The 26,361-nt window shown below is 37.2% G+C and overlaps 1 protein-coding gene across 4 annotated transcripts; it reads right to left on the reverse strand.

Annotated features, from left to right (window-relative positions):
- Positions 1-152: 152 nt before the first annotated feature.
- On the reverse strand, positions 153-26,351 carry SPDL1 (spindle apparatus coiled-coil protein 1). 4 transcript variants are annotated; one of them, XM_005672552.4, is made up of 12 exons: positions 26,237-26,351; positions 21,427-21,602; positions 20,270-20,446; positions 15,130-15,324; positions 14,148-14,297; positions 13,953-14,051; positions 13,765-13,875; positions 11,650-11,790; positions 7,118-7,221; positions 6,465-6,652; positions 3,506-3,848; positions 153-831 (listed from the first exon to the last, which is right to left on the reverse strand). In XM_005672552.4, the coding sequence occupies exons 2-12, from the start codon at positions 21,586-21,588 to the stop codon at positions 684-686; spliced, it is 1,818 nt and encodes a 605-aa protein (XP_005672609.1). In that variant the 5' UTR covers positions 21,589-21,602; positions 26,237-26,351; the 3' UTR covers positions 153-683. The 4 variants fall into 4 exon arrangements, with proteins under 4 accessions (XP_005672609.1, XP_003134111.2, XP_020932474.1 ...); XM_003134063.6 differs by having other exon boundaries at positions 26,225-26,351; XM_021076815.2 differs by lacking the exon at positions 153-831 and having other exon boundaries at positions 3,203-3,848.
- Positions 26,352-26,361: the final 10 nt, after the last annotated feature.

Consider the following 26,361-nt stretch of genomic DNA (forward strand, 5'->3'; position numbering starts at 1 on the left):
ATTTAAAGGAAAAAAGTCTTTCTTTGGAAGACCTGAAATATATATATTAGATGTGTATGTACCAGGTAATTAAGAATCCCTGAAGTTTCTTTTTCTTCCTGTAAGCCCTTTGATAATATCCTACTATCTCTACAGAGTACAAAAAAGGGGGATAAATTATGGCAGTTTTATTTTAAATTTCAAATTATTTTTGAGACAAAATTTAAATCATGTATATGAATACAGAGGTAAACACATGTGCTTTAAACACTGACAAAACCTAATTACAATATAATTTATTTTTAAACCAAGTTTTCTATTTTTACAACATAGGGAAAAACATCCATAAAAATGCACATAGGAAAATATAATAATTAATGTGTTCTCTTTTCAATGGCTCTGAAGGTTGTGTTAATATCATTTATAAAATATATATATATAACGCAACAAATAGATTTATAATAACACTTAACTTCAGTTATTAGTTCATTCACTGTGATTCATAAGAGCTCCATGTACGGTCATCATTTAAGGAACTCTAGAATCATGACCAAATTTTGAACATTTGGTCAAAGAAGCATGAAAATGTCAGTTCCTGACACAGTGAATATACAAGGTGGTATACTTCAGATAAACACAATCTTAACTAAGCTCCAGGGCAATCTTTTGGGCAAGTGTACCTTACTTTCCTTAAAGAAAAGTCTTTACTGCTGAGGGCACTGGGTCTCTGGAGTGGATTTGGAGGACACATATACAATAGGGTGTGATTTCTTACAAGTTGCCTTTTCCAATTTGCTTGCAGTTTCTTTCCCTTCTTTAACTTCTGTTTGAAGGCTTGATTCAGCAGCTAACCTACAGGCATTAAAGCATCCACTTTGAATTCAAATGTGGTTAGGAAAAATTAAAGAAGAAACAATCCTCTAGTCTAATGGACCTCTTAGTGAGATAACAGTGACTTTTTTCTTAGGTATGTAAGGAAAAAAATAGTTGACTCCAATACCATTAAAAAAAACTTAAGTCGCTGCATCCCTAAAAGAACCTTTTTATATCAATTCACTTAATTTTTCAACTGTCTAAAGAAATATGGTAAAAAGTCATGGCAAAGCCTAAATTAAAGAATTAAAGTATAATGAGGGTGTCTATCATGAGAAACACACCTAACAAAAAAATTAAATGCTACAGCACTATTTTAATGTCAGCATGACTTACAAAAGGCAAATGCAAGATAAAAATTAGTAAGGAATCCTAGACTACATGAATAGATGTCTATTTATCGCATTAAAAAAAACTCAAGTTGAATTTCAACTGATAAAATAATAATTTAAAAAAATTAATAGTAAAGAGATACTTTAAATGAACCATTAAGATATTTTATAGCAAGAGCATCAATTAAATTTATAAAGCATATAATAGTGAAGTTCCCAATAAAACCCATATTTATTATTACAATATTATCATAGGATTGTGTGTCTAAATTAATCATGCAGAGCAAAAGGTTGGAAACATCTGAAGTTAGCAGATGGACTCACACACACAAAAAACAAACATTTTGTTATTTTATTTTTAACTAGCAAGACAAAAAAATTCCCATGTGCTACTTGAGTCAAACAAGTAGCTAAATACATTTGCTAATTTTTATCAAGCAAAAAAGCAGAAAGAGAAAGGAAGACAACACAGATAGCAAGATTTGCACTGATCAATTCTGGAAATCCACCTCCAGAAATATACAACGGTCAAGCACACTTACACAATGAATCACATATATACAAGCATAACCTGTTGAATTCAATTCAGAACTACTCGAAACCATGTGTGTCAGATATCATTCATTTAAAGTTAATTTCCTTGAGAATTTCAAATTTTTATTTTATGTCACTGGTAGGCTATATTATATTAAAAATTCAAGAAATTGACTACTAAATTACTCCTATTAATAATAATAGCTGCTAACATTGTTGAAGTGCTTTCACTGTTGCATACTACATTTAGTGGCACTGAAGACCTGAGGAGAAGTCCAATAAAACATACAAGAAAGCCCTTTTACATAAGGTGGGCCTTGTCTCACTATTTCAACTCCAATGCATATTATAAAATGTCTTATTCTGTACCCCTCCATCTAAGATTTATAAAATGTCTTATTCTGTACCCCTCTACCTAAGACTGATGTAGCCCTAGCAGCACCTTAAAGATCTCCTTTCATAGTGGACAATCCATAGCTAACTATTTTCACAGCGATACGTTTAATTTTTTAAATTTCTATTTTAATTACATCTATCATTCCATTGCATAAAGACATCCTTCATTTTTTTGTCATCTTTTTTTTAACCTTCTCCATTTTCCTCATTCACTTTTTTGCCCACTCTTGGTCCTGCTAAACATATCCAGAATGTGTTTCTTACTCCACCCTAACCTCAGCCATTGTACCTACCTTTCCCTTCCACTCACTTTCTCTCACCTTCTGTTCTCTATTATTTTAACTTTTTCTTAAAGGGTAAGGCCCTTAAAACATTAGTTCCTACAGACACACATGTCTGACACTTCCTCTTTTAGTCACAGATTCAAATATGCAGAAACTAGAGGCTTTAAAGTTTGGATGTAAACTGAAAATGAATTACTTTTTGAAAATTTTTTTTATTGAAGTATAGTTGATTTACAATGGGGTCCAACTGTACAGCATAGGGAACTGTGTGTGACTGGGTCACTTTGCTGCACAACAGAGATTAAAGAAACATTGAAAATGAATTACTTCTGATATTTAAAAATGTCAAATCAGGTATTAAAGCCCATTCTTAAAGGCTTAGGATAAACAATTTTGAAAGCCATAAAAAATGTCACCTAAAAATTTTATGGAAGGCTGAAACTTCTCAGACTAATGGAAAACCCTTGTAGGAGGTAAGCTAATTTTTCTTTCAAGCTCTTCTTGAACCAGAAAAAAAAATAACTGTGGAGTTCCCGTCATGGTGCAGCAGAAACGAATCCGACTAGGAACTGTGAGGTTGTGGGTTCAAGCCCTGGCCTTGCTCAGTGGGTTAAGGATCCGGCATTGCCATGAGTTGTGGTGTAGGTCGCAGACTAGGCTCGAATCTAGCGTTGCTGTGGCTCTGGTGTAGGCTGGCGGCTATAGCTTTGATTAGACCCCTAGCCTGGGAACCTCCACATGTGGTGGCTGAGGCCCTAAAAAGGACAAAAAGACAAAAAAAAAGAAAGAAAAAAAGAAAAAAAACCCTGTATATTTATTCAAACCAACAAAACATTCAGAGATGTACTATACTGTGTTATTTCTGCTTCCTGACACAGAAAAGTGTTACTTAAAAATAACTCCCTCATTCAGGAGTCCTTTCCCTTTACAATCATTTTAGTTTTTCTTAATGTTTTAGCAAATCGGAAGGCAGGCAGATGAAATCGGGGAATTATACTACATGCAATACTAAGAAAATAGATAAAGAAACAGATAGCACAGTTCATGCAGCGATAGAGAAGAGATGGAGAGGTCTGCTCGCTGCCTTGAAGGAAAGAGGACACTGACCTGGGAGAGTTAGGGATGTTTCCACTTCTTTCACTTAGGGCTTCAGAGTCATTTGAAACTCCTATAAGTTTCACACATTTCTTTTCCTTCTTTGGTTGAATATCCATGGGAAGATTTTTGTGAGGAGAGAGAATGACTCCTGATGTGCTTATAGAAACTGTCTTTTCTAACTGCGAGCTGTTATCTTCTAAACTGTTAGGACAGGCCGGTGCCTCCTCTTTCTGAGGTGATAATCTATAAACGCCTTCCCCAACAGCACTGTTGGCACAAGCATCCTTAGGGGTGGTTATATCCACAGGCAGCACCTCACGCCTCTTTTTGAGGACAGGTACTTCAGTTCTCTCTGAGAATAAAAACAATCAGAATCAGATCTAGTCAATAAATCAAAGACACAACATGAAGGCAGAACTAGTTATATATTTTTTTTCACTTTTTCCATTTCCATTCCTTTAAAATCCATTCATTTCTTTACTGAAATACATCATCTTTAATCCTTTTTTGCAATGGATTCCATTAACTATATCTTTTCAAGGTCATCTGGCTATAAATCTTCCTTGGGAACTCAATCTATTTGGCTCTAGGAATGAACACTTAAATATTCTCTTCTAGTGTTATGATAAAAGTTACACGGGGCTTCACAAGATCTTAGCGTGGAAATTAGAAAGGACATAGTGGTTAAGAGTGAAGGAATCCATCATTCCATTCCTATGCAGGTCCATATACAGCCACTGAATTAATTGTTCTGATATCTTTTGCATATCCCCAGACTAATGTGTCTTTCATTTCATTTTCAAAATCAAAATATTAGTGAAGTTGGAGAAACCATGGCTGAAAGTGAGGTCTGTGTTCCTGCCCTACACTATTGTTATTCAATCATTTTCTCTTTCTCTTGCACTGCTCCTTTGAAACCCACACCACTGAGATTTACCATACTTTCTCCCGTTGGCTGTGTTCAGTTCAGCAGACCTTTGAAATTCATAATTGGTCATTCTTAATCAGGACAGGGATGGAGTTCCTGTGGTGGCACAGCGGAAACAGATCCAACTAGGAACCATGAAGTTGAGGGTTCGATCCCTGGCCTCGCTTAGTGAGTTGGGGATCTGGCATTGCCATGAGCTAAGGTTTACCACGAGCTAAGGTTTAGGCCACAGATGTGGCTCAGATCTGGTGTTGCTGTGGCCAGCAGCTACAGCTCCGATTCGACCCCTAGCCTGGAAAGTTCCATGTGCTGTGGGTGCATCCCTAAAAAGAAAACACAACAAACAAAAAAATCAGGACAGGGAGGAGGAAAAGGATGGGAAAAAGAGAGGCTTTTTTAGACTTTAAAAAAACGTTAGATTTTCTTTGTGGTTGCCAAGGTGTGGGGGGAGTGGGATCACTAGGGAATTTGGGATTGATAGATGCAAACTATTGCCTTTGGAATGGATAGGCAATGCACTGGAAATTATCTAATCACTTATGATGGAGCATGATAAGTGAGAAAAAGAATATATCCATGTATGTGTAACTGGGTCACCTTGCTGTACAGTAGAAAATTGACAGAACACTGTAAACTAGGTATAATGGAAAAAATAAAAATTATATATATATTAAAAAAAAAACCCTTAGAATCACTGACCTCCCCACTATTGTTAAGAATCATTCCATAGTCACTGAAATAATAATGGAGGGAGCTGTAGGCATGTGAACAGTGTAGGGGCAAAAACTCACTGAAAAATCTATAAGCTAAAACAAGTCACAATGCTTTTGGGGGGGTCTATTACACCCTTTTATTTTTGGCCTTTTATTTATTTATTTATTTTATTTTATTTTTTTGTCTTTTTGCTATTTCTTGGGCCGCTCCCGCGGCAGGTAGAGATTCCCAGACTAGGGTTCCAATCGGAGCTGTAGCCACCGGCCTACACAGGGCCACAGCAACGCGGGATCCGAGCCGCGTCTGCAACCTACACAACAGCTCACAGCAACGCCGGATCGTTAACCCACTGAGCAAGGGCAGGGACTGAATCCGCAACCTCATGGTTCCTAGTCGGATTCATTAACCACTGCGCCACGACGGGAACTCCAGCCTTTTATTTTTTTAAATAAACATACTGTAAAATCACTTTTTTTTTTTTGGACTGTGCCTGTGGCATGTGGAAGTTCCTAGGCCAGGGACTGAATCTGTGCCACAGAAGTAACTGGAGCTGCAGCAGTCACAATGCCGGATCCTTAACCTGGCTGCACCACAAGAGAACTCCCCAAAATCATTTCTTTAAAATGTATAATATGCAGCACCTATATGGTTAGGTTATAGTGATTTGACTTGACAGTTGTCTTCTATTATCTGTCCTGCTATTCCTTAGTAATAGAATCCCCAAGATTTAGTTGGGAGCATGGACCCTAAGAATCAAGACCGAATGAATTTCTCTGCTTTTCCTGCAGGCGGGTAAGACCATATGACTAAATTCTGCTCAAGCAGATACATGTTGATGAACAATGCAAACTCAGCCTAGATCCTGACACTGACCAGTCCCAAAAGGCCTCCTCCAGACTTTAATAAGGGAGAGAATGTCTATCTTGCTTAAATCTCCATTATTATAAGATTTCCCTAGACAACAGTATTAACTAATATAGCTCCCAAATATTAGTTGCTTTGACAAAACCGAACTCTTTTACAGAAGAGGTTTAACAGAAGAGGCTGCAATCTTAAATGGAAAAGTCTCAAAGGTCAAGGTTGTGCTATACAGTATCCAACAAGAATACCCATTATATTCATGCATATCTAGTACCCAGTTCTCTCTGAATTTTCCTACTCGTTTTGTAGCAAAAAAAAAAAAAAAAAAAAATTGTTTTATTAAATATAGATACATAGCTACAAATTAGTTTATAATGCAATTTGCATAGAGCTAGAACAAGAAAAAACTGGTAGTTCTCAGAGCTTCTCATGATATAAAAGACAAAATATATGACACATACACACCTTCAGGTTCATACTTCAATTTTAACTCATCTAGTTTAGCTCTCAGTTTCATATTTTCACTCTGGGAAAGCTGGAGGCACCTTTCATTTGAAAAAAGTTTTCGCTCAATATCCAGAGCCCTCTGGCTCTCTAATAATGCTTTCATTCGCTGGATGGACAATTCACCTTTAGTGTTTTCATTTTCTTTGCTATATTAATAATAAAAAAAGAGAGAGAACCAAGGAATATTAAAATAACACATGAAATAAATAAGTGTAGTTGTTAATGTAAATTTATATTTGAACTCAGTAAAAAAAGATTCTTTTCATATTTATGAATTTATAAATTCCTTTAAGTTTTAAACTAATGATATTTATTCTTAAAAAATTTAGATTATAAGATTTTCTACATTAAAGTTTTTTTCACTTTCCAATCTACAAAGCTAAACACAGAGAATTAAAAACATTTAATTATTCATTGAAAGTATTTTTCTTCAGTAACCAGCACTAATTATATTTTGAATAAATCTCATTTGCTGCACAGAGGTATTTTTGCTGCCTTTCTTTTCTGGAATTTTCTTTTGGCCATTTTAAAACAAAAATTTGTAGTCATTGCTCCTACTTCTTTTAAGCAAGTCAAAAGAATCTCTGTCTTCCTCAGCACCCAACACTTACTTTAAGTTGTCAAGCTTTATCTGAAGTAAATCTGTGTAATAGGTGTCATCTTTCAGGGCGACAGAGTTGGCTGAAGGCTTAGATTCCATACCTTCATATAAACTCTAAAGGAAACAATTCTTATTACTTAAAATAAATAACAAATTAGGTTAGTATAACAGTCATGTAACAGTCACTGTGCTCTGAATTATCCATTTAATTCATTTACCTTCTGAAGAGGTGTAAGAATGAGAATTCCTCTCTTACAGATGAGGGAACCTGCTCAAGATACTACACGCAAGTAAAATGAAGGTATATCTGTCTCCAAGGCCTATGCTTCTAACCACACTGGTACCCTCTAGTTTCTCTCTCCTGGCTTTTAAAATGGAAGAAATAAATATTCACCAGGTTTAATTCTAGCTTTTATGACAAAGCCACAAATTATAAAAATAAGAAAAAGAGGGGGGATCCTTACAGTTATGTTGGTGTCCACTCCTCTGAGACTCTGATGGAATCTCTATACTAGTTCTTTAAGGAAAAAAATGTAAATCTGACAATTTCAGAGATTGCAGGTAATAGCTCCTAATTTAAAGCCATAAGTTTCAGGCTACAGTGCCATGTCCACTGTAGCCACATGCACCTACCAATTTAATCAAAATTGCAGTAGTTTCAACAGTTCTTGGAAGAGAAAGTTACATAAACTTAAATGCCACAATTTAGAATGCTTAAGAGGTTATTAATGCTTACACAATTTGTCATTTGTAAACTTTAGTGAGAAGTTATCTGTGCTCCCTAAGTTAATTTATAAATTTAATGTAATTCTAATAAAAATACCAACATGCTTTTTTTCTGGAGCCAGGTAAGATGTTCATAGGGAAAAACAAACATGTAATAGCCAGGAAAATGCTGACAAAGAAAAGCTATGGTGGAAGAATAACCCTACCAGACAGAACGTAATATAAGACCTCTCGAATCAAAAGTGTGGTACTGATGTGCAGGTAAGTAGACCAATGGAATAGAATGGAAAATCCAGAAACGGACTCAATGGAAATTTGATAATATGATAAAAGTGTCATATTAAATCACTGTGACCAAGATGGACTTTTAAATAAATGATGCTAGGACAACTGGCTATCTCTTTGGAAAAGATAAACTTAGCTTTATACCTTACACTACACATAATAAGCTTCAACAGAGATCTGATCTCTAAATGTAAAAAGAGAAATCACTGAAAAGTAGTAGAAAATATGGGTTAATTCCTCTATACACACATGAAAACAAATAACTTATAAAAACATGCTTAAACTCATTGATTATTACAGAAAAAAAAATTTAAACCACCCTGAGATACCATTTCTCATCTTTCAATCTGGCAAAAATTTAAAATGACAACACATTCAATTAGTGAGGGGATGGAGAAAAAGCACTATGATACAGCAGGAATGTAAACTGGTACAAGCCAGGTGGAGGAGTTTGGGAATATCTAACAAAACTACATATGCATTTCCTTGTGACCCAGCAATCGCACTGTAGGAATTATCCTTGATGATACATCTACAACAATAAGGAAATGAACATGTCTGCAAAACTGTGCTTTGTAGCACTGTATATAATTGTAAAATATTGGAAATAGTCTAAGTACCCAGACACAGTAGAAGGTATAAGAATCTGTACAATGGGGAGTTCTTGTTGTGGCACAGTGGAAACGTATCAGACTAGGAACCATGAGGTTGCGGGTTTGATCCCTGGCCTCGCTCATTGGGTTAAGGATCCGGTGTTGCCGTGAGATGTGGTGTAGTTCAAAGACACGGCTCAGATCCGGCGTTGCTGTAACTCTGGCGTAGGCCGGCGGCTACAGCTCCGATTCAGCCCCAGCCTGGCAACCTCCATGTGCCACAGATGGGCCCTAGAAAGCAAAAAAAAAAAACCTAAAAAAAAAAAAAAAAAAAAAAGAATCTATACAATGGGCTTCTTTCTCTGTTGCTCTTAATAAGAATGAGGAAGATCTCTCTAAACTGAGATGAAGTGATTTCCAGATTAAAGTTAAATGATAAAAAAGGAAAGTTATTTGTGTTATGATACACTGTCAAGAAAAGGGAGAAAATAAAGCCTACATAAACCTGCTTTTTTGCAAAACAAAACAACCAAGCAAGCATGAGTAAGCCAGAGACAAATGAAATCTGCTACCTAAAGGAGAGGGGTAGAAACAAGGTAGAAGGGATGGGGGAGACAGATACTTCTCTGAGTATATGGTCTTATAGTTCTGACTTGTAGAACGTATTGCTTCACATGTTGAAAAAAGTAAATTCAACAAGGATGGACAGAGGGCAACAAAATGAAGTAGAAACAGAAACAAACAAACCTAACTGTATTTCAGAGGAATAATATACTCATACCAAGGAGGTAACGGAGGAAGGAAAAAAAACCCAAGGAACTTTTGAGCACAATATTTTGCCATATAACCTCAGACTAAAAACAAAAAGAATTGCAAACAAATCCTGTATTTTAGAGAGTAGAATAACTTCAAAACTATATATATTCTAAGAATAATTAAATAAGCAAATCGATTGAGGGCATTTAGAGCTAAGTTTTTCACTGATGGAAAAATGGGGTAGGCACTGAACCCTGTGGTAATAGACTAAATTAGAGCTACCAGTATAAAATCAAGGTTTTATTGTTTATGTGTATATACATATATATGTATATAGACACATATATAACATATGTATGCAAATACATATACTCCACAAAACTAAATATTCACACAAAATATTCATAAATATGCACACAACATGTATACAAATACACTAAATGCATGCACGCAGACTTCTAGTTCTGTCTGCCAAGAGGGTCTGAAGTGATGACATTCCAGTAGCAATAAACATATCCAGTGCCCAGATCTTACTTTCTAGGTGCCATTCTCCACTTAAAGAAACCTGTGCTCCTTGAAGAAATGTTGATTCCAAGGCTGGGGCAGGTGAGCTAGAAATATATTGTTGTGCCAGAGGAAGGAGGTACTTGTATTGGCCAAATCTGAGACAACTATAATCCACTGTATAAAATAAGAATTCATGAAGCTATAGGATATAAAGGAATGAATAAGTGAAAGAAGTTCTTCTTTCTAATCCTTTTATTATTCTAACTAATAAATGTTGAAGGAATTATGAAATTATCATTTGGCAATCATAGTAATAACTGTTTCAAGCAAGAATCATCAATGGATATCTAAGTATGAGGAGAAATAGATACATACTTGGTTTAAGTATCTCCCCGTAAGATATTTATTAATTACAAAGGGAAAAATTATAACTGTACAGTGGAGAAACCTGGCAGGCATAACCATAACCAAGCAATCAAGGTTATTATCACTAGTTATGGTACAGACATCTCATGTCATCTGATGTGACAAATTGAGTGGGTATTATAATACTTCTGTAGCATTCCTGTCAAAAGTACATAGCCTTGAGTTCCCTGGTGGCACAGCAGGTTAAGGATCTAGCATTATCACTCCAGCAGCTTGAGTTGCTTCTGTGGCATGGGTTTGATACCTGCCCTGGGAACTTCTATATGTGGCCAAAAAAAAAAAAAAAAAAAATGTACACATGGAGAGAAAGAAAATAGTAAAGTAAATGTGGTGAAACTGACAAATGGGAAATTTGGGTGAAGGGTATATAGAAATAATTGTATAACTTTCCTCAATTTGAATTTATTTCAAAAAAACTTTACATAGTTTATTAAAGACTTCTATGAATTTCAGTTGTCACATTCTGTTGAACAATGTGACAAAAATCTTACTGTGCATCCATTAAAAAAATGGAAAGGGAGAGCACAGAAAAATACAATTACTGGTAATACATGACAAGAGGAGCAAATCTCACTGACATAATGGTGAGTAGAAGACAGAAACAAAAGATCATATAATGAATGGTTCCATTTATATGAAGTTTAAGAGTATCTGTACAGGTAAAGCTGACACAAAGTTAGAAGGTGGGAGTACCCACTTAACAGGGACATGGCAGAGCTTTTCTGGAGTTAGAAGAATTCCGTATCATGAGCTGGGTGGTAATGATAAGGGTTATATGTATGTAAAGCTTATTGAGTTGTACACTAAAGATATGGGCACTGAGTTATAATTTATGACAACAAGTATGGGAGGGGTTCTATTAAAAGAAGCAGCAATCAAAAAATACTGAAAAGCAAAAAGAAACTAGAAAAAATTAATTTAAATATTGGTAAATCTGAATGGAAACTATTAAGTTAATTATATATTTATTAAAAAGATCCTACTTGGAGTTCCCACTGTGGCACAGTAGGTTAAGAATCTGACTGATGTGGCTCAGGTGGAGGCATGGGTTTGATTCCTGGCCCAGTGCAGTGAGTTAAAGGACCTGGCATTGCTACAGCTATGGCGTAGGTTGGATTCAATCCCTGGCCCAGGAAACTTCCATATGCTGCTGGTGTGTCCATTAAAAAAAATAAATAAATAATCCCACTCAAGTTAAAGATAGCCAAGCCAAAACTTGGTTGCATTTTTTTAAGGTGCTTACACATACCTTAAATTTCTCCAGATTTCTAATTTCACCTAAGAGATGTTTAATTTCACCATTCTTCTGCTCCAACATGGCAAACAGCCGTTCCTGCTGTTCAAATTCAGTTTGGGACCCTTTCATTTGCAGCAAGGTGGAGATTTGTAACTAGGAGAAAAAAAAAAAAGAAAAAAAATCCCTCCCGCTTAAGATTGAGTGGGGGAGAGGAAGATTCTGATAACCATATTTTCGATACAATTCATATTTTGTACTATATTACTTTGACCTCATTTTATTTGGAAGCTAAACTAATTAACTATTTCTAGTCTAGTAGCGTAAAATTTTGAAAACATTTATATGAATAAATCTAGTCATAGACACAATTCCTTAGTACCTACTTTGACTACTTGTGAGTGATACCTGAAGTCCATAACAGTTATCTGTACTGCTGTGAAACATAACTGAACTGCATGGCTGTGGTCTGGAAGCACATCATTTAAGTGATAAACAAGCCTAGCTGAATGCTGTGCTGTACGCACCATATGCACGCTTATAAAAGGGTCTGATGGGTTATCTCAGAAATTTTAATTCACTTCACTAGTACATAAATGGGAGAAATTATTAAGCTACTCACATTCACAAATGTGAAATTCACAAAGGACAAGAACGGAAAGCAAAGGTAAAAGGCAGTCTAAGGATAGATACTGAGGCAAACTTCAATATTAAGTGTAAATTTATTTTTTAAGAGCAGCAATCAACTTACCTAACTATGACTCCGCCTAAATTTGGAATTGCACAGCAATCAGAAGGAAATTAACTAAATCAATCTAAACCTAGCATTTTCCTTTCTGCCTTTGGAAATTTCTAGAGTTCTAAAACATGCCAGTTTAAATACATTTTTGAATAAAGCAAGCAATGATATGAAGTTGCGGGCATGGTTACAAAGGAAAGAAAGATGACTTTTAACATTTTTAAGGATCCACTTTTTGTTCCTGCTTCAAACTGGAGGTTATGTACATTTAGCCCAAGAAGATTCAGAATGCTATCTTTTGTCTAAAGACAGAGTGGGGTATCATGGGAACATTAAAAAATTAATAATAGTAGCCCAACAATTACAAAAAGGAGAAAAAAGAGCAAATGTGAGAAAATCTACAAAGAAATAATTCCCAGATAGAGGAGTGCTTCAGGAAACCAGACGGCACAGTCAAAATCCTTAGAAATAAGAGCCACAGCTATTTTTTAATGAGTCGCCACTTCCTTATTTGACAAGCTATTTGTGCTTTCATTTAATTAATTCCAGGACAACTCTAAGAGGCAAGTTCTATCATTTCTACTTTACAGATGAGGTGACTGATGCACTGAAAAGTAAAAAATACTTGTCCAAGGTCACAAAGCTAACAAGTGACAGAACTAGGATTCAATCCCAACTTCATCTAATGCTAAAGTTTAATCACTGATCTTTATTTCATTGGTAAATCCCATCATCCTGAATAAGAGGGAGGAAGCCTTCCAAACTTGCAATTACCACCTGAGGAAAGTTAGGCACAACACATCAGGAATCAGGATTCTAAGGGCTGGTACAATACTGGAATCTAATTTCTACATGTTTTTCTGTTACCGACTGCTCGACTAAAATCATGCCCAACAAACCCTTAAAAGTAAAAGGGCTTATAGGCTTGACTTGAGAAACTGCGAGGAAAGGAATCTAAATTTCAGTTTACAAATAAGCCTTTGTGAGAGAACTGAAGAAGGGTAAGAGCGCTAGATTTAGCTCAAGTAGGAACCTTAGGACTATCCTCAGAAAAAAACCAGGCCCTAAGAGCAGGAAAGAAAAACTTTTAAATTCTTTTCTCCCACTCCACAAAGAAAGATTTATATCTGTGTGGCAAAGCTAGTGAGTAACAATTAAAAACACAAGTAATCAATGGTGCTAAATAAACTACTACTAAATATATAGGGTTAATTTTTTTAAATAAAATATAAAGGGATCATTTACTCAAAACTTTATTTTCTAAAATCATGCAGTTCTAGAAATAACTATGTAAGTATATTTCTTGAAGGGAAAGATGCTTGCTTTAATATATTTGTACATATAATGCTGATACAAGTAGGTTTAATAAACCTTTGATCATAATCCTCTACCTTCATTCTTTGCATCTGTTCTCTATTAAATGCATTTTGCTTCTTTAGTGACTGATATTTGACTTTCATGCTGATAAGCTGACGTTCCATTGCTGCCCTTCGATCTTCCACCTAGAAAATATTAGCATGTTTAATTATGCTTTATTAAGTGAAATGCCAATTTAAGCAATTGAATATTAGTTAATTACCTCTGCAAACAAAGAGTTGCCTTTACTATTAGGGTCCAAGGCTTGCTGGAGTGCTTGGTCTAACTGCACCTGAAGGTCCTGATTTGCTACTCGAGCTTTCTAAATTCCAAAGAAAACAATTTAGCTAATAGAGATTAGATGAGCAAGAAAACAACTTATACATTGGAAAAGATAATATTACTGTAATCATAATACCTCTAAGGCATTATAGTAAGAAACTGCTTCTTTCTCTCGTTCTTCTTTTTCTTCTTTAAGCCGGTCAACCTGGCGCATTAGATTAGTATTAAGAAGTTCTAGTTGTTCTTGTCTGTACTGTAGTTCATTCACTTCTTCTTTGAGGGTGGTCTATTTAACAGGAATTGAAGTAGAAGAAACTTTTGAATAATCCTTCACTTAGCAGCTGCTCAGTTTATCAGCAATGCTTTATACCCAAAACTGAAACTAAAGAACTAGTCAAGGGTTATAGGGAATATAATAAAATAAATAAAAGTTACTAAATTCTTCAGCAGGGAATCAAATAAAGGGCTCTGGCTTTTTTCTATGAATTTAAGGCTTTAATTTTTAATTAACTTCAGCCTACAGTGAAAAAAACTACATGCATATATACATGTTAACTTCTACGGGACCAACTGTGATATTGGGCTTTTGATACAAACTAGGATCAGAATGAATGTCTAGATTCTTCCAGGGGCTTAATTAATCTAAAAGCAAATTCTGCCTTACATAGTCATGTAATTCAAAGCTTATTATATATAAACTAATCCATCTAAACACTCTGTAAAACATTTTTTAATTAGATCAAAGTTAGGCCAAAAAATACTTCAGCCTTAAAACTAGCTCATAAGGATTAAAAAAACATGAGAGGAGTTCCCGTTGTGGCGCAGTGGTTAACGAATCCGACTAGGAACCATGTGGTTGCGGGTTCGATCCCTGCCCTTGCTCAGTGGGTTAAGGATCTAGCGTTGCCCTGAGCTGTGGTGTAGGTTGCAGACGTGGCTCGGAGCCCGCGTTGCTGTGGCTCTGGCGTAGGCTGGCAGCTACAGCTCCGATTCGACCCCTAGTCTGGGAACCTCCATATGCTGCAGGAGCGGCCCAAGAAATGGCAAAAAGGAGAAAAAAAAAAAATATATAAGGAAAAAAACCGAAATCCCCAAAACACACATGCCGTAAAGATTACCTTCATACTTTCCATTTCGGTCAGCTCAATCTGAAGAGCCAGCATCTCTGAAGACATGCTTTCATGTGCACGTTCAGACAGTATCCGCATTTCCTCTGATTTACAGGAGAGGAGTTCCTTCTGATGATCCACTTTGTGCTTCAGCTGCTTTTCACTAAGCCGAGCTTCATCTAATTCAGCTTTCAGTTTTTCTAACTAATGTAAAAAAAAAAAAAAAAATTCATCATCTTATAATTCTAAAGGTAACAAAGGTCCTCAGAACAGTTGTAGCAAAAACTGCTCTAGTACCTGCAGCAAGACTATTTTGGAAGTCAAGCCGAGCAAAACTATTTAACTACTTTTCTAAAAATGTTTCAAATCTTGGAAAACTAAGAATGTACGTACGCATATCTCATCTTACCATGCTTTAATTCTGCTTCCCAGATAACGGCATAATTTATTTATTTATTTTACAAATGAAAGGTTTGTGGCAGCCTTGAGCCAAGCAAGTGATTTTTTTAAATAGCATTTGTTCACTTCCTGCTTCTGTTCCACATTTTGGTAATAACCACAAACTTTCTAACTTTTTCATTATTATTATATTTGTTATTGGTGATCTCTGATCAGTGGTCTTTGATGTTACTACTGTATTTGTTTGTTTTGGGGTCCCACAAACCACATTCATATAAGAAGGTGAACTTAATAAATGTTGTGTGTGTTCCGACTCTTCCACCAGATGGTCACTACTGTCTCTCTCCCTCTCCTTGGGCCTCCCTATTCTGAGATACAACAATATGAAATTAGGCCAATGATTAACACTACAAAGTCCTCTCAGTGTGGAAGTGAGAGTCCCATATCTTTCACTTTAAATCAAAAACTAGGAATGGTTATGTTTAGTGAGGAAGGCATGTCAAAAGCTGAGACAGGCCAAAAGCAAGGCCTCTTGTGTCAAAAAGCCAAGTAGTGACTGCAAAGGAAAAGTTCCTGAACAAAGTTAAAAGTGCTACTCCAGTGACTGCATGAGAGAAACAAGGATTTATTTAAGGGGCTTGTATAGGAAACATTCCACTACTTAAACAGAATTATTTAAGTTCATTTACTGATGATGTGTTAGGGGGTCTTAGTTTAGCGATCAGCATGACCTCCTTGCTTATAGCACTTAGTGCGCCAGACCTTTTTCAGAAAGACCAGTTCCTTGGCCTGCACTGCGACTATTAAGGATTGCTACTATGGAGAAAGTTTTAGAGGTCTAGACAGAAGATAAACCAGCCACAACACTCCCTTAAGCCAAACCTGATCTAAATTCTCTCCAATTTTATGAAGGCTGAGCGAGGTGAGGAAACTGTGGAAGAAAAATTTGAAGCTAGCGAAGGATGGTTCATAAAGTTTAAGGAAAGAAACCATCTCCATAACATAAAAATGCAAGGTGAAGCAGCAGGTGCTGATGTGGAAGCTGCTGGAAACTATGCAGAAGAGCTAGCTAAGATAATCAGTAAAACCGGTTACACCAAACAACAGATTTTCAGTGTAGACAAAACAGCCTTCCAATGGAAGATGTCATCCAGAACTTTGATAGCTTGAGAGAATTCAGTGCTTCAGAGCTTCAAAGGACAGGTTGACTCTCCCGTTAGGGGCTGTGCAGATGGTGACTTTCCAATGAAGCCAATGCTCACTGACCATTCTGAAAATTCTAGTGCCCTTAAGAATTATATTAAATCTCTTCTGCCTGTGTTCTATAAATGGAACAACAAAGCCTGGCTGATGGCACACAACTTAAAACATGGTTTACTGAATATTTTAAGTTTATAGTTGAGACCTACTGCTCAGGGAAAAAAAAAAAAAAAAAAGATTCCTTTCAAAATATTACTGCTTACTGAAAATGCACTGGGTTACCCAAGAGCTCTGATAGAGATGTACAGTGAGACTGATGATCATGTTGTTTTCATGCTTGCTAACACAACATCTATTCTGCAGTCCATGGATCAAGGAGAAATTTTGATTCTCAATTCTTATTACTTAAATACATATTATAAAGGCTATAGCTCTCCTAGATAGTGATTCCCCTGATAGGTCTGGGCAAAGTCAGTTGAAAACCTGGAGGATTTCCATTCTATATGCCATTAAGAACATCTGTGATTCATGGGAAGAGGTCAACATATCAACATTAACAAGAGTTTGAAAAAAGTTAATTCCAACACTCAAGGATGACTTGGAGGATTTAAGACTTCAGTGAAGGAAGTAACTGCAGTTATAGTAGAAAAAGCAAGAGAACTAGAAGTGGAGCCTGAAGCTATGACTGAAAAGCTACAATCTCACAATGAAACGTTAATGGATGAGGAGCTGCATAGAAACAAGCAAAGAAAGTAGTTCCTAGAAATAGAATTTACCCTTTGTGAAGATGCTGTGAAGATTACTGAAATGACAATAAAGGATTTAGAACATAATATAAACTTAATTGATAAAGTAGGGGCAGGATTTGAGAAGACTGACTTCACTTTTGAAAGAAGTTCTGTGGGTAAAATCTTACCAAACAGTAAAATGTTATCAAACAGTGTTACATGCTACAGAGAAATCATTCATGATAAGGAGATTCAATTGATGTGGTAAGCTTCATTTTTATCTTAAGAAGTTGCCACAGCCACCCTAACCTTTAGCAACCACCACTCTGATCAGCAGCCATCAACATGGGGGCAAAACTCCACCAGAAAAGATTACAACTTACATAAGTCTCAGATAATAGTTAGCATTTTTCAGTAATAAAGTATCTTTTAATTAAGATATATACATTGTTGTTTTCTTTTTAGACCTAAAGCTGTTGCACACTTAGCAGACTACAGTATAGTATAAAGTTCATTTACATTCCTCACATGTAAAACTGGTGATTTGTAGCTACCATCACTGGATTATTATGAGGCTCTCAACTGAGACTCGGTGGGTAAAACATAAACCATGCACAGAATTCACTAAATGGTTTGTTATCAATAAAAGGCTTTTGCTTGATGTCCTGGGTTATCATTATCATCAATACTCAATTATCTTCAGTTGGGTCTCAGTGTTCTTAGAATACATCCTGATATTTGTTTTCTATTTAAAAAATAAGAGGGGGAGTTCCCATCGTGGCGCAGTGGTTAACGAATCCGACTAGGAACCATGAGGTTGCGGGTTCGGTCCTTGGCCTTGCTTGGTGGGTTAATGATCCGGCATTGCCGTGAGCTGTGGTGTAGGTCGCAGACGCGGCTCAGATCCTGCACTGCTGTGGCTCTGGCGTAGGCCGGGGGCTACGGCTCCTATTCGACCCCTAGCCTGGGAACCTCCATATGCCGTGGGAATGGCCCAAAGAAATAGCAAAAAGACAATAAATAAATAAATAAATAAAAATAAAAAATAAGAGCCTTCTAGTTTGATTTCTTTTCCCTTTTCATTTTATTTCATGTGAAATAAAAATTCCAGCTGATTGATCTGTGTTGAAGTGTGGACATCTTCCTGAAAAACTTCACTAACTGATCTCTGACTTATTGTGTGACGAGACAACTGGAGTTTCCTATTTGGCTAAGGCTAGGCATCTCTTTCTTTTTTTGGCCTACCCTTACAAGTAATAAGAGTAGGTCTGGATTCCTGACCACTTTGGCTGCCATGTGAGGAATGAATGGTACGAGAGCAGTGATGGAAGCAGACTTCTTGAATAGTAGGGGGAGATGATGGTGATCTGGACAGTGTAGTAGCAGAGATGGATGGTTTGTAGGTCAACTTCTTAGAACTTGTTGATGGATTAAATGTGAGAAATAAATGAAAGAAAGACAGATAAAACGCCCATGTTTTTGGTACAAGTAATTTGAGAACATCAGTAAGAATGAAGATATTTTTTGAATGATTTATTCTTTACTCCACCAAAAATCCATCTCTATAATTGGCCTTACTTCAGACTCTGAATATTTCCTATACTACTCTTTTTTGTATATGTAATGAAAGCTACTGCTAAAATGAATATAATATCTGGGGGAAAAAAGCATCATTATCAGTCATTTGTATCTCAACTCAGAGTAGTTTCGGACCTCAGAATAGCTTCAGACAAGCTGGATTATTAGAGTGGTATGTAAGATGATTCTAAGTATTACTTGAAAACATATTTTGATAGTTGTTATGTTTGTTTTACTGCATATTAGGAAAAAACATCACCAGTTCAAAATACATACTTTCGTTGATGGCATTACCTAAAATGAGAAAATATTTTAAAAGCGAGTCAGTTTAATGAGAAATTAAGTTACAGCATAAATGATACAGGTATGGAAAAAGTTTCAAAGATGGTATACCAACCACTGAAAACTAAAAAGAGCTTTCGTAGAAAACAGAAAAGTCAGACAGGCTTTGTTAGAGAGGGATCTGCAAAGTATGGCCTCTATACCAAGAGAAGCCATAATCAAATTTCTGAACTTACCAGAAGTAACCTGAAGGTACTGGGAGGATGAGGATGCCAAAGGGAATAGACAATCACGGAACAACAGTTTATTCTCTATTTATGTTTGAAATGGAGCCAGTATAGCAATGCCACTGGACTTAGGCTTTGAAATCACACAGCCTCAGTTCAAACATCGACTGGTAATTTCTAGCTCTATGTCTCGTCCAACTTCATTCAATCTGTTTAAACACTGGTTTTCTCATCTGTTATATGGAGATAATAATGGACCTCCCTTATGGAGTTGTGTAAGAACTGGATCATATGTATTAGTTCATCTTTATAAAAAACTATAAAGTATCGATATTAATGTACATTAATTACAAGAAACTGTTGGTTTCTTTTGTGGAATTACAAAGTGTACCACTAGTTGCAGTGAAGGCTAGGGAACCAGGCTTTCTGAAAAGGGCCTGGCACACTAGGCACTATAACCAAGGAGGTCATGCTAGTCACTAAACTAAAACTCCCTAACAAATATTCAGTAAATAAACATAAATAATTCTATTTAATCAACAGAATGTCCTTTATTCCAGTCTCTTAGATAAATTCTTGTTTCTCTTGTTCCTACTCCCAACATTTAGATAATGGTGCCCTTAATCTCAGCCATTTTAAACAGATGGTACTAAGAAAATCTCCCATCACCTAAAGTTTGCAAATCATTTCATGAGCATAAAATATTTTTGTTCTAAAATACAGTAATGTCCAAACCTTATTTTTTAGTTCATTCACTTCTTGTCCATGGCTTCTGCTCAGTTGTTCTTCTAATTTCTCCAGGTGCATTTTTTGTTGCTGTTTAATAGCTTCACATTCAGAGCTCAAACTTTCTAACATTCGACTCTTGAGCTCAACTTCTCTCTGAAGAGTATATTTTTCTTGTTCATAATTCTGAAAACAGATTCAATTTTAATTCAATTACATAAAAATAACTTAGAGCCATCACATATAAGCAGTTTTCACTTTCAACTGAATCACTCCCATTTCACACATTTGTTGCTTTCTAAGTAAAAACCACATATTAAATCTGGAATAACTGTAGCGAGTATCAGTATTTAAAAAACACTGAGAGGTATTTTGAGACTACATTAAAGTTCGTGCTAGGGATATGGTAATTGCATCTATGTCCTGTCAAGGAAATAAAAAAGTTCTCTATGGCTGTGAACAAGTCCAGTAATGCCTGCTAGGGGAAAAAAAATGAATACCACTTAAGTTATCCTAGTGAGAATTATTTCATTTAATAATGATATGCTCTACTTGTAATTCTTGAGTAAAATGAGGAAGTAATGGACAAGGTATAAAGAGAAATACTAAATTATCTTTTATAATGTTGTCATCTGAAAATGTTCATAAATGACTACTCGAATGAATACAGTGCTAAGGCAAAAGTAGATTTAAGAGGGTTTTTGCTTAATGTCAGCAAAGTTTAAAGTTAAAAAGGGCAGAGAACATCAGAAATTCATTTAGGTGTTCCCATTGTGGTGCAGCGGAAATGAATCCGACTAGGAACCATGAGGATGGGGGTTCGATCCCTGGCCTCACTCAGTGGGTTAAGGATCCAGCGTTGCCATGAGCTATGGTGTAGGTCGAAGACACGGCTCAGATCCCACATTGCTGTGGCTGTGGTGTAGGCCGGCAACTGTAGCTCCAATTTGACCCCTAGCCCAGGAACCTCTGTATGCCGCAAATGCGGCCCTAAAAAAGCAAAAAAAAAGAAAAAAGAATTTCACTGAGTTCATTTCCCTTTAATGGGGATAGGTAGGAATTAAACCTAGAATCTTCAAAAAAGAAAAACAACATTAATAATTGCTAGAATACAAATCTTCAATAGCTAAGCACATCCTTGTAAACAGAGGAGTCTCGTGTCGTACCTCAGTCATGGTCATCATTTCATTACGACATTTATCCAGCTGATTCTGCAGTTCATTCTGGCTCTCCACCAGTTGTAAACCATACTGCGCAGCTTTTAGTCGCTCTTCTTCGACCTCTTTGAGTTTGCATCGAAGATCTGCTATTATATCTGCCTCCATCATTTTTTTCCTATGTACTGTAAATAGAGATAGAAGTACTTACTCTTAAACAAAGACCTCCATATCAATAATAAAAGATGTATGTATATGTCTATGTGTGTATTGTATATGTATATATTTAATATTACTGCCCTATAAAAACAAAATATCAAAGATTTTCTTCCTGACTTTTAAATGGTCAAATCTGTTCTAAGAGCAAGGTCTGACTTTTGTTACTTCATCTGAGACCAAATCAAATAGAGTAAAAAGAAATGAATACATTTAATTTTGCTTCTAAGAAATGCAATATTAGGAAATCGTTGTTGTTGTGTGCTAAGGTTCCTTAAATGCTAAGGTTTGTTGGTCTCATAATTATTATCACTATACAGTAACCAAGTAAAGAGAACAATAAAATAAATCAAGAAAATGTATAGTAGCATTAACTGCTACTTAAATTATAAAAAGGTGGCTTTGAATAAGATTCAGAAGGTAGCACGTCAGTAATTTTTCGCAACAGTGTTAACTTCCTGAACACATTAAATGGGCTTTATTGAAAACAGATTCACTAGCATATTCCCAGTTATTCATAAGAAGGCATGTAAAACAGAAGCCATGTTCAGAGTAAGTAAAGAACATTGCTCTCATTCTAGATTTTCAAGCCAGGACTTAGAACATTACATGTAGAAACAGTTCACTTTAATTCAGTGTCACTCATCAAACTTTCCAAACTGGTTTCAGCCTCTCAGGCCAGACTTAAACTCGGTTGTACACTTGAAGAGCAACAGGCCATTATTAAGGTATTCTCCCATGTCTGCAGTCAATACAGTCATCATTCAACAAATATTTCTTGAAAATGCCTCAGGTGCTGGCTCCATTTTGGGCACTTCAGATACTTCAGCAGTCAAATGGACCCCAAAAAAGGGCTCTTCATGAAACTTAACTTCCAACAGGAGAAGACAAGCAATAATAATATAATAATTAAATGCATTAGAAAGTGGAAATGGAAAAAAAAAATAGAACAGTATAAGTGAACACAGAAACAGTAGGATATTGTAACTGGGGTGAAATTTAAAATGTGTTGAGTGGGGAGCTCCTCAGGTGACTTTTGAGCAAAACCTTGCAGAGGGTAAGAAAACTGGCCACATACTATTTAGGGAAAGCATGTTTCAGGCAGATGGGTAGCACTATGTGAATGGAAGCCCAAGGAATGAACAAGATATAGGTTAAAAGAAATAACAGAGGAGAATAGGGAGATTGGGCCATTGTAAATAAAGACTTTGGCTTCTACACTAGGTAAAATGGGGAGTCACTGCAAAGGTGCACTTGAAAGGATCATTTTGGCTGATATGCTGAACAGTTTGGAGAGAAAGAGATTGGAAGCAGAAATATCAGGTGAGGAGTTTCCATCATGGTTCCAACCAGGAACCATGAGGTTGTGGGTTTGATCCCTGGCCTCGCTCAGTGGGTTAAGGATCCAGTGTTGCCGTGAGCTGTGGTGTAGGTTGCAGACACGGCTTGGATCCCTAGTGGCTGTGGCTGTAGCCAGCAGCTACAGCTCCGACTCAACCCCTAGCCTGGGAACCTCCATATGCCACGGGTATGGCCCTAAAAAGACAAAAAAAAAAAAAAAAAAAAAAAAAAAAGAAATATCGGGTGGGATGATCACTCGCTAGAGTAGCTGCCACAGGAGGTGATGAAAAATGGTCAGATTTTGCATAAATTTTGAAGGTAAAGCCAATGATTTTTTTCTGACAAATGTAATGTGGGATGTGTGAAAGAGAATTCAAAACTGCCTCCAAAGCTTCTGGCTGAGCAACTAGTAGAATAGATTTCCATCAACAGAGGCATCAAAAACTGTGAGTAAAGACTATTTGGGAAGAAAATCAGGAGTTAAAGTTTTAAAATATGAACTACATCAAGTAAGCAGTTGGCTATAAGAATAGGAGAAGGGGTCTAGGCTGGAGATAGAAATTTGGGAGTTATTAGCATAAATCCTTGAGCCTTGTTATCACCAAAGTATGAGCATAATTGAAAAGAAGACACAGAATTGAACCTGTCATGAGGTGGGAAAGAAAACAGTCAAGTCCACTCAAGCGTGACTAGTGAGGTAGGAGGAAAATGAAGAGCATGTGCTGTCCTAGAAGTCAACAAAAAAAAATGCGTTAAGGAGAGAGAATTGATCAACGGCACCAGATGCTATGTCAAATAAGGTGAGAACTGAGAACTGGCCACTGGATTTGAATTCAGGGAGGTCAATTAGGAGGTGACCCTGAGAGCAGTTGTGATGGGGAGATGTGGACAAAAGCCTGACTGGAATAAACTGGAGAGAGAACAGTGGAACAGCAGACAGCAGGCCCAGTTTTGCTACAAAGAAGAACAGATGAATGGGGGTCAAGCTGGAGAGGAAGTAGGGTCAAATCTGGGTTTTTTATAAGATGAAAAAATTTTTAAGAAAAAATATATTTTTAAAATTTATTTATTTTGTCTTTTTAGGGCCACACCTGCGGCATATGGTGTTTCCCAGGCTAGGGGTCCAATTGGAGCTGTAGCCGCTGGCCTACACCACAGCCACAGTAATGCCAGATCTGAGCCGCATCTGCGACTTACACCAGAGCTCATGGCAATGCCAGATCCTTCACCCCACTGAGCGAGGCCAGGAATCGAACCTGCAACCTCATGCTTCCTAGTTGGGTTTGTTTCTGCTGCGCCATGACGGGAACTCCAGAAAAAAATTTTTTTTTTTTTTTTTTTTTTGCTATTTCTTGGGCCATTCCTGCAGCATATGGAGGTTCCCAGGCTAGGGGTCCAATCAGAGCTGTAGCCGCCGGCCTACGCCAGAGCCACAGCAACGCGGGATCTGAGCCGCGTCTGCATTCTACACCACAGCTCACGGCCATGCCGGATCGTTAACCCACTGAGCAAGGGCAGGGACTGAACCCTTTAACTGAGAATGAAGATGAAGAAGGAAATACAGTTTTAGAGAGGGAAAAAAAAGTTATCCTATATTATCCAGGGCTGAGACGCCAGACCTTTCCAAAGCTTGTACATGAAGGGGCCAGCCACTAACTGTTGCACTGTTAATAAAAATTCATATTTGCTAAGGATTTACCATTTGCCAGGCAGAGTGCTTCAAATGCACTACCACATTCAATTCTCAATAGACCTAAGTACTACTGTCAACATTTATCAAAGAAAAAATGGAGCTGGCCTCAAGACAGCCCAGCCAGCAATGTCCAAGGCAGCCAAAAAATTACCTCTCATTCATTCAAAAGACTTAGGGGAATTCCTATTATGTGTCAGGTATTGTACTGCTGCTGAGGACACAATGTGATCCCCAAACTATACAATATCCCTGGCTTCTTGGATCTTGGTCTATTAAGTGGAAAGGCTTTAAATCAGATAACTGAAATATAAAGTTACAAGTGTGATAAGTGCAAGAGGGAGAGATATATGGTGCTATCTGAGCCTGTAACACAAGGGAGCTGTCTTAATCTGGTAGTGGAGTGAGGGCAAGGTAGCGGGGGAGTATGAACAGGACAGACTTCCCTGAGGAAGTGACTTTTCAACAGTTATAATGGATGAGTAAGAGTTAACCTATCAGCCTGCAGAGAAAGGTAGCCAGGGTTGAATAAGAACTACAGCTAATGTGTGTCAGACATTGTGCTTGGTGCTCTGCATACATCATCTTATGCAATTCCCTCAACAACCCTATGAAATGAAAGGTTCCCCCCACCCTGTTATATATATGCAAACTAAGGCACATAAAGGTTAAGAAACTTGCATAGGGTTATCAGGTGGTAAGTGGCTAAGTGAGAGGGGAACCAGAATTTAGTTCCAAAGCCTGGTGCTTGGAACTGCTTTTCTGTTCTGCCTCTCAGAAACATAGCATGTACAAAGCACTTAAGAGACAGGGAGCTTAGGGATTCCAGCTGCCTGAGTTCTTACTCCACCTGCACTACCCACTGGCTGCATCAACTTTAATAACTTATGTATGTTTTCTTCCATTACCCATAAAGCAATGACAATGACACCTATCTAGATATAGGGTTTTGGAGAAGATTAAACCAGCTAAAGGGTGAACAAGCAAGTAGGGCAGAATGGACAGCTCTATGAAGCAACGCTGTCGAAAAAGTATATTGCGAACAAAATAGGTGATTTTTAATTTTCAAGGGGCCACATTAAAAAAATAGCAAATTAACTGGTGAAATTCACTTTAATGTTATTTAATCCAATATATCTAAAATGCCATGTCAACATGTAGTTATTATAAAGACTATTAATGAGATTACTTTTTGGTGTAGTCTTCAAAATCCAGTATGTATTTTACATTTATAGCATTTCTGGATTCAGACTGCCACATGTGGCTAGTGGCTATCACACTGGACAGCGCAGACCTAGTGTTCGTTATTTTCCGGAGGCAGCGGGCTGGGCTTTCTGTATTTCTGCGCAATCTCCCGGGCGGGGGGTCGAGGCGGCCCACCGGAAGACTGAGACCGGCTGGAAATCTGATTTCTAGGAACTGAGTTCCGCTGAAAGAGCTGGTCCAGCTAAAAGGCTGGGCGGAGACCCAGGCCCCAGGTTTCCTAAGGCCCTGCTCTCCCCTCCTTACGCCGCTCCCCAGTTTCCCTCTTCACCCTCCCTCCAAGCCGCTTGCCCATACCTTTCTCCTCACCCCTTTCCTCTGCTGCTGCAACTCGCGGCACTCAGGTTCGGAAGTTTACTCCACCGCGAAGCAGACACACCAGCCCATTCACTGCAGGAGCTCTCGGTAAGCGCCAGGGCTTTTTGAATGCGGTT

This window comes from Sus scrofa, chromosome 16 (assembly GCF_054392235.1).
Source record: "Sus scrofa isolate SSC_HxYL_T2T_F1_AM1 chromosome 16, Sscrofa_HxYL_maternal_Yorkshire_Landrace_v2.0, whole genome shotgun sequence".
Taxonomy (NCBI): domain Eukaryota; kingdom Metazoa; phylum Chordata; class Mammalia; order Artiodactyla; family Suidae; genus Sus; species Sus scrofa.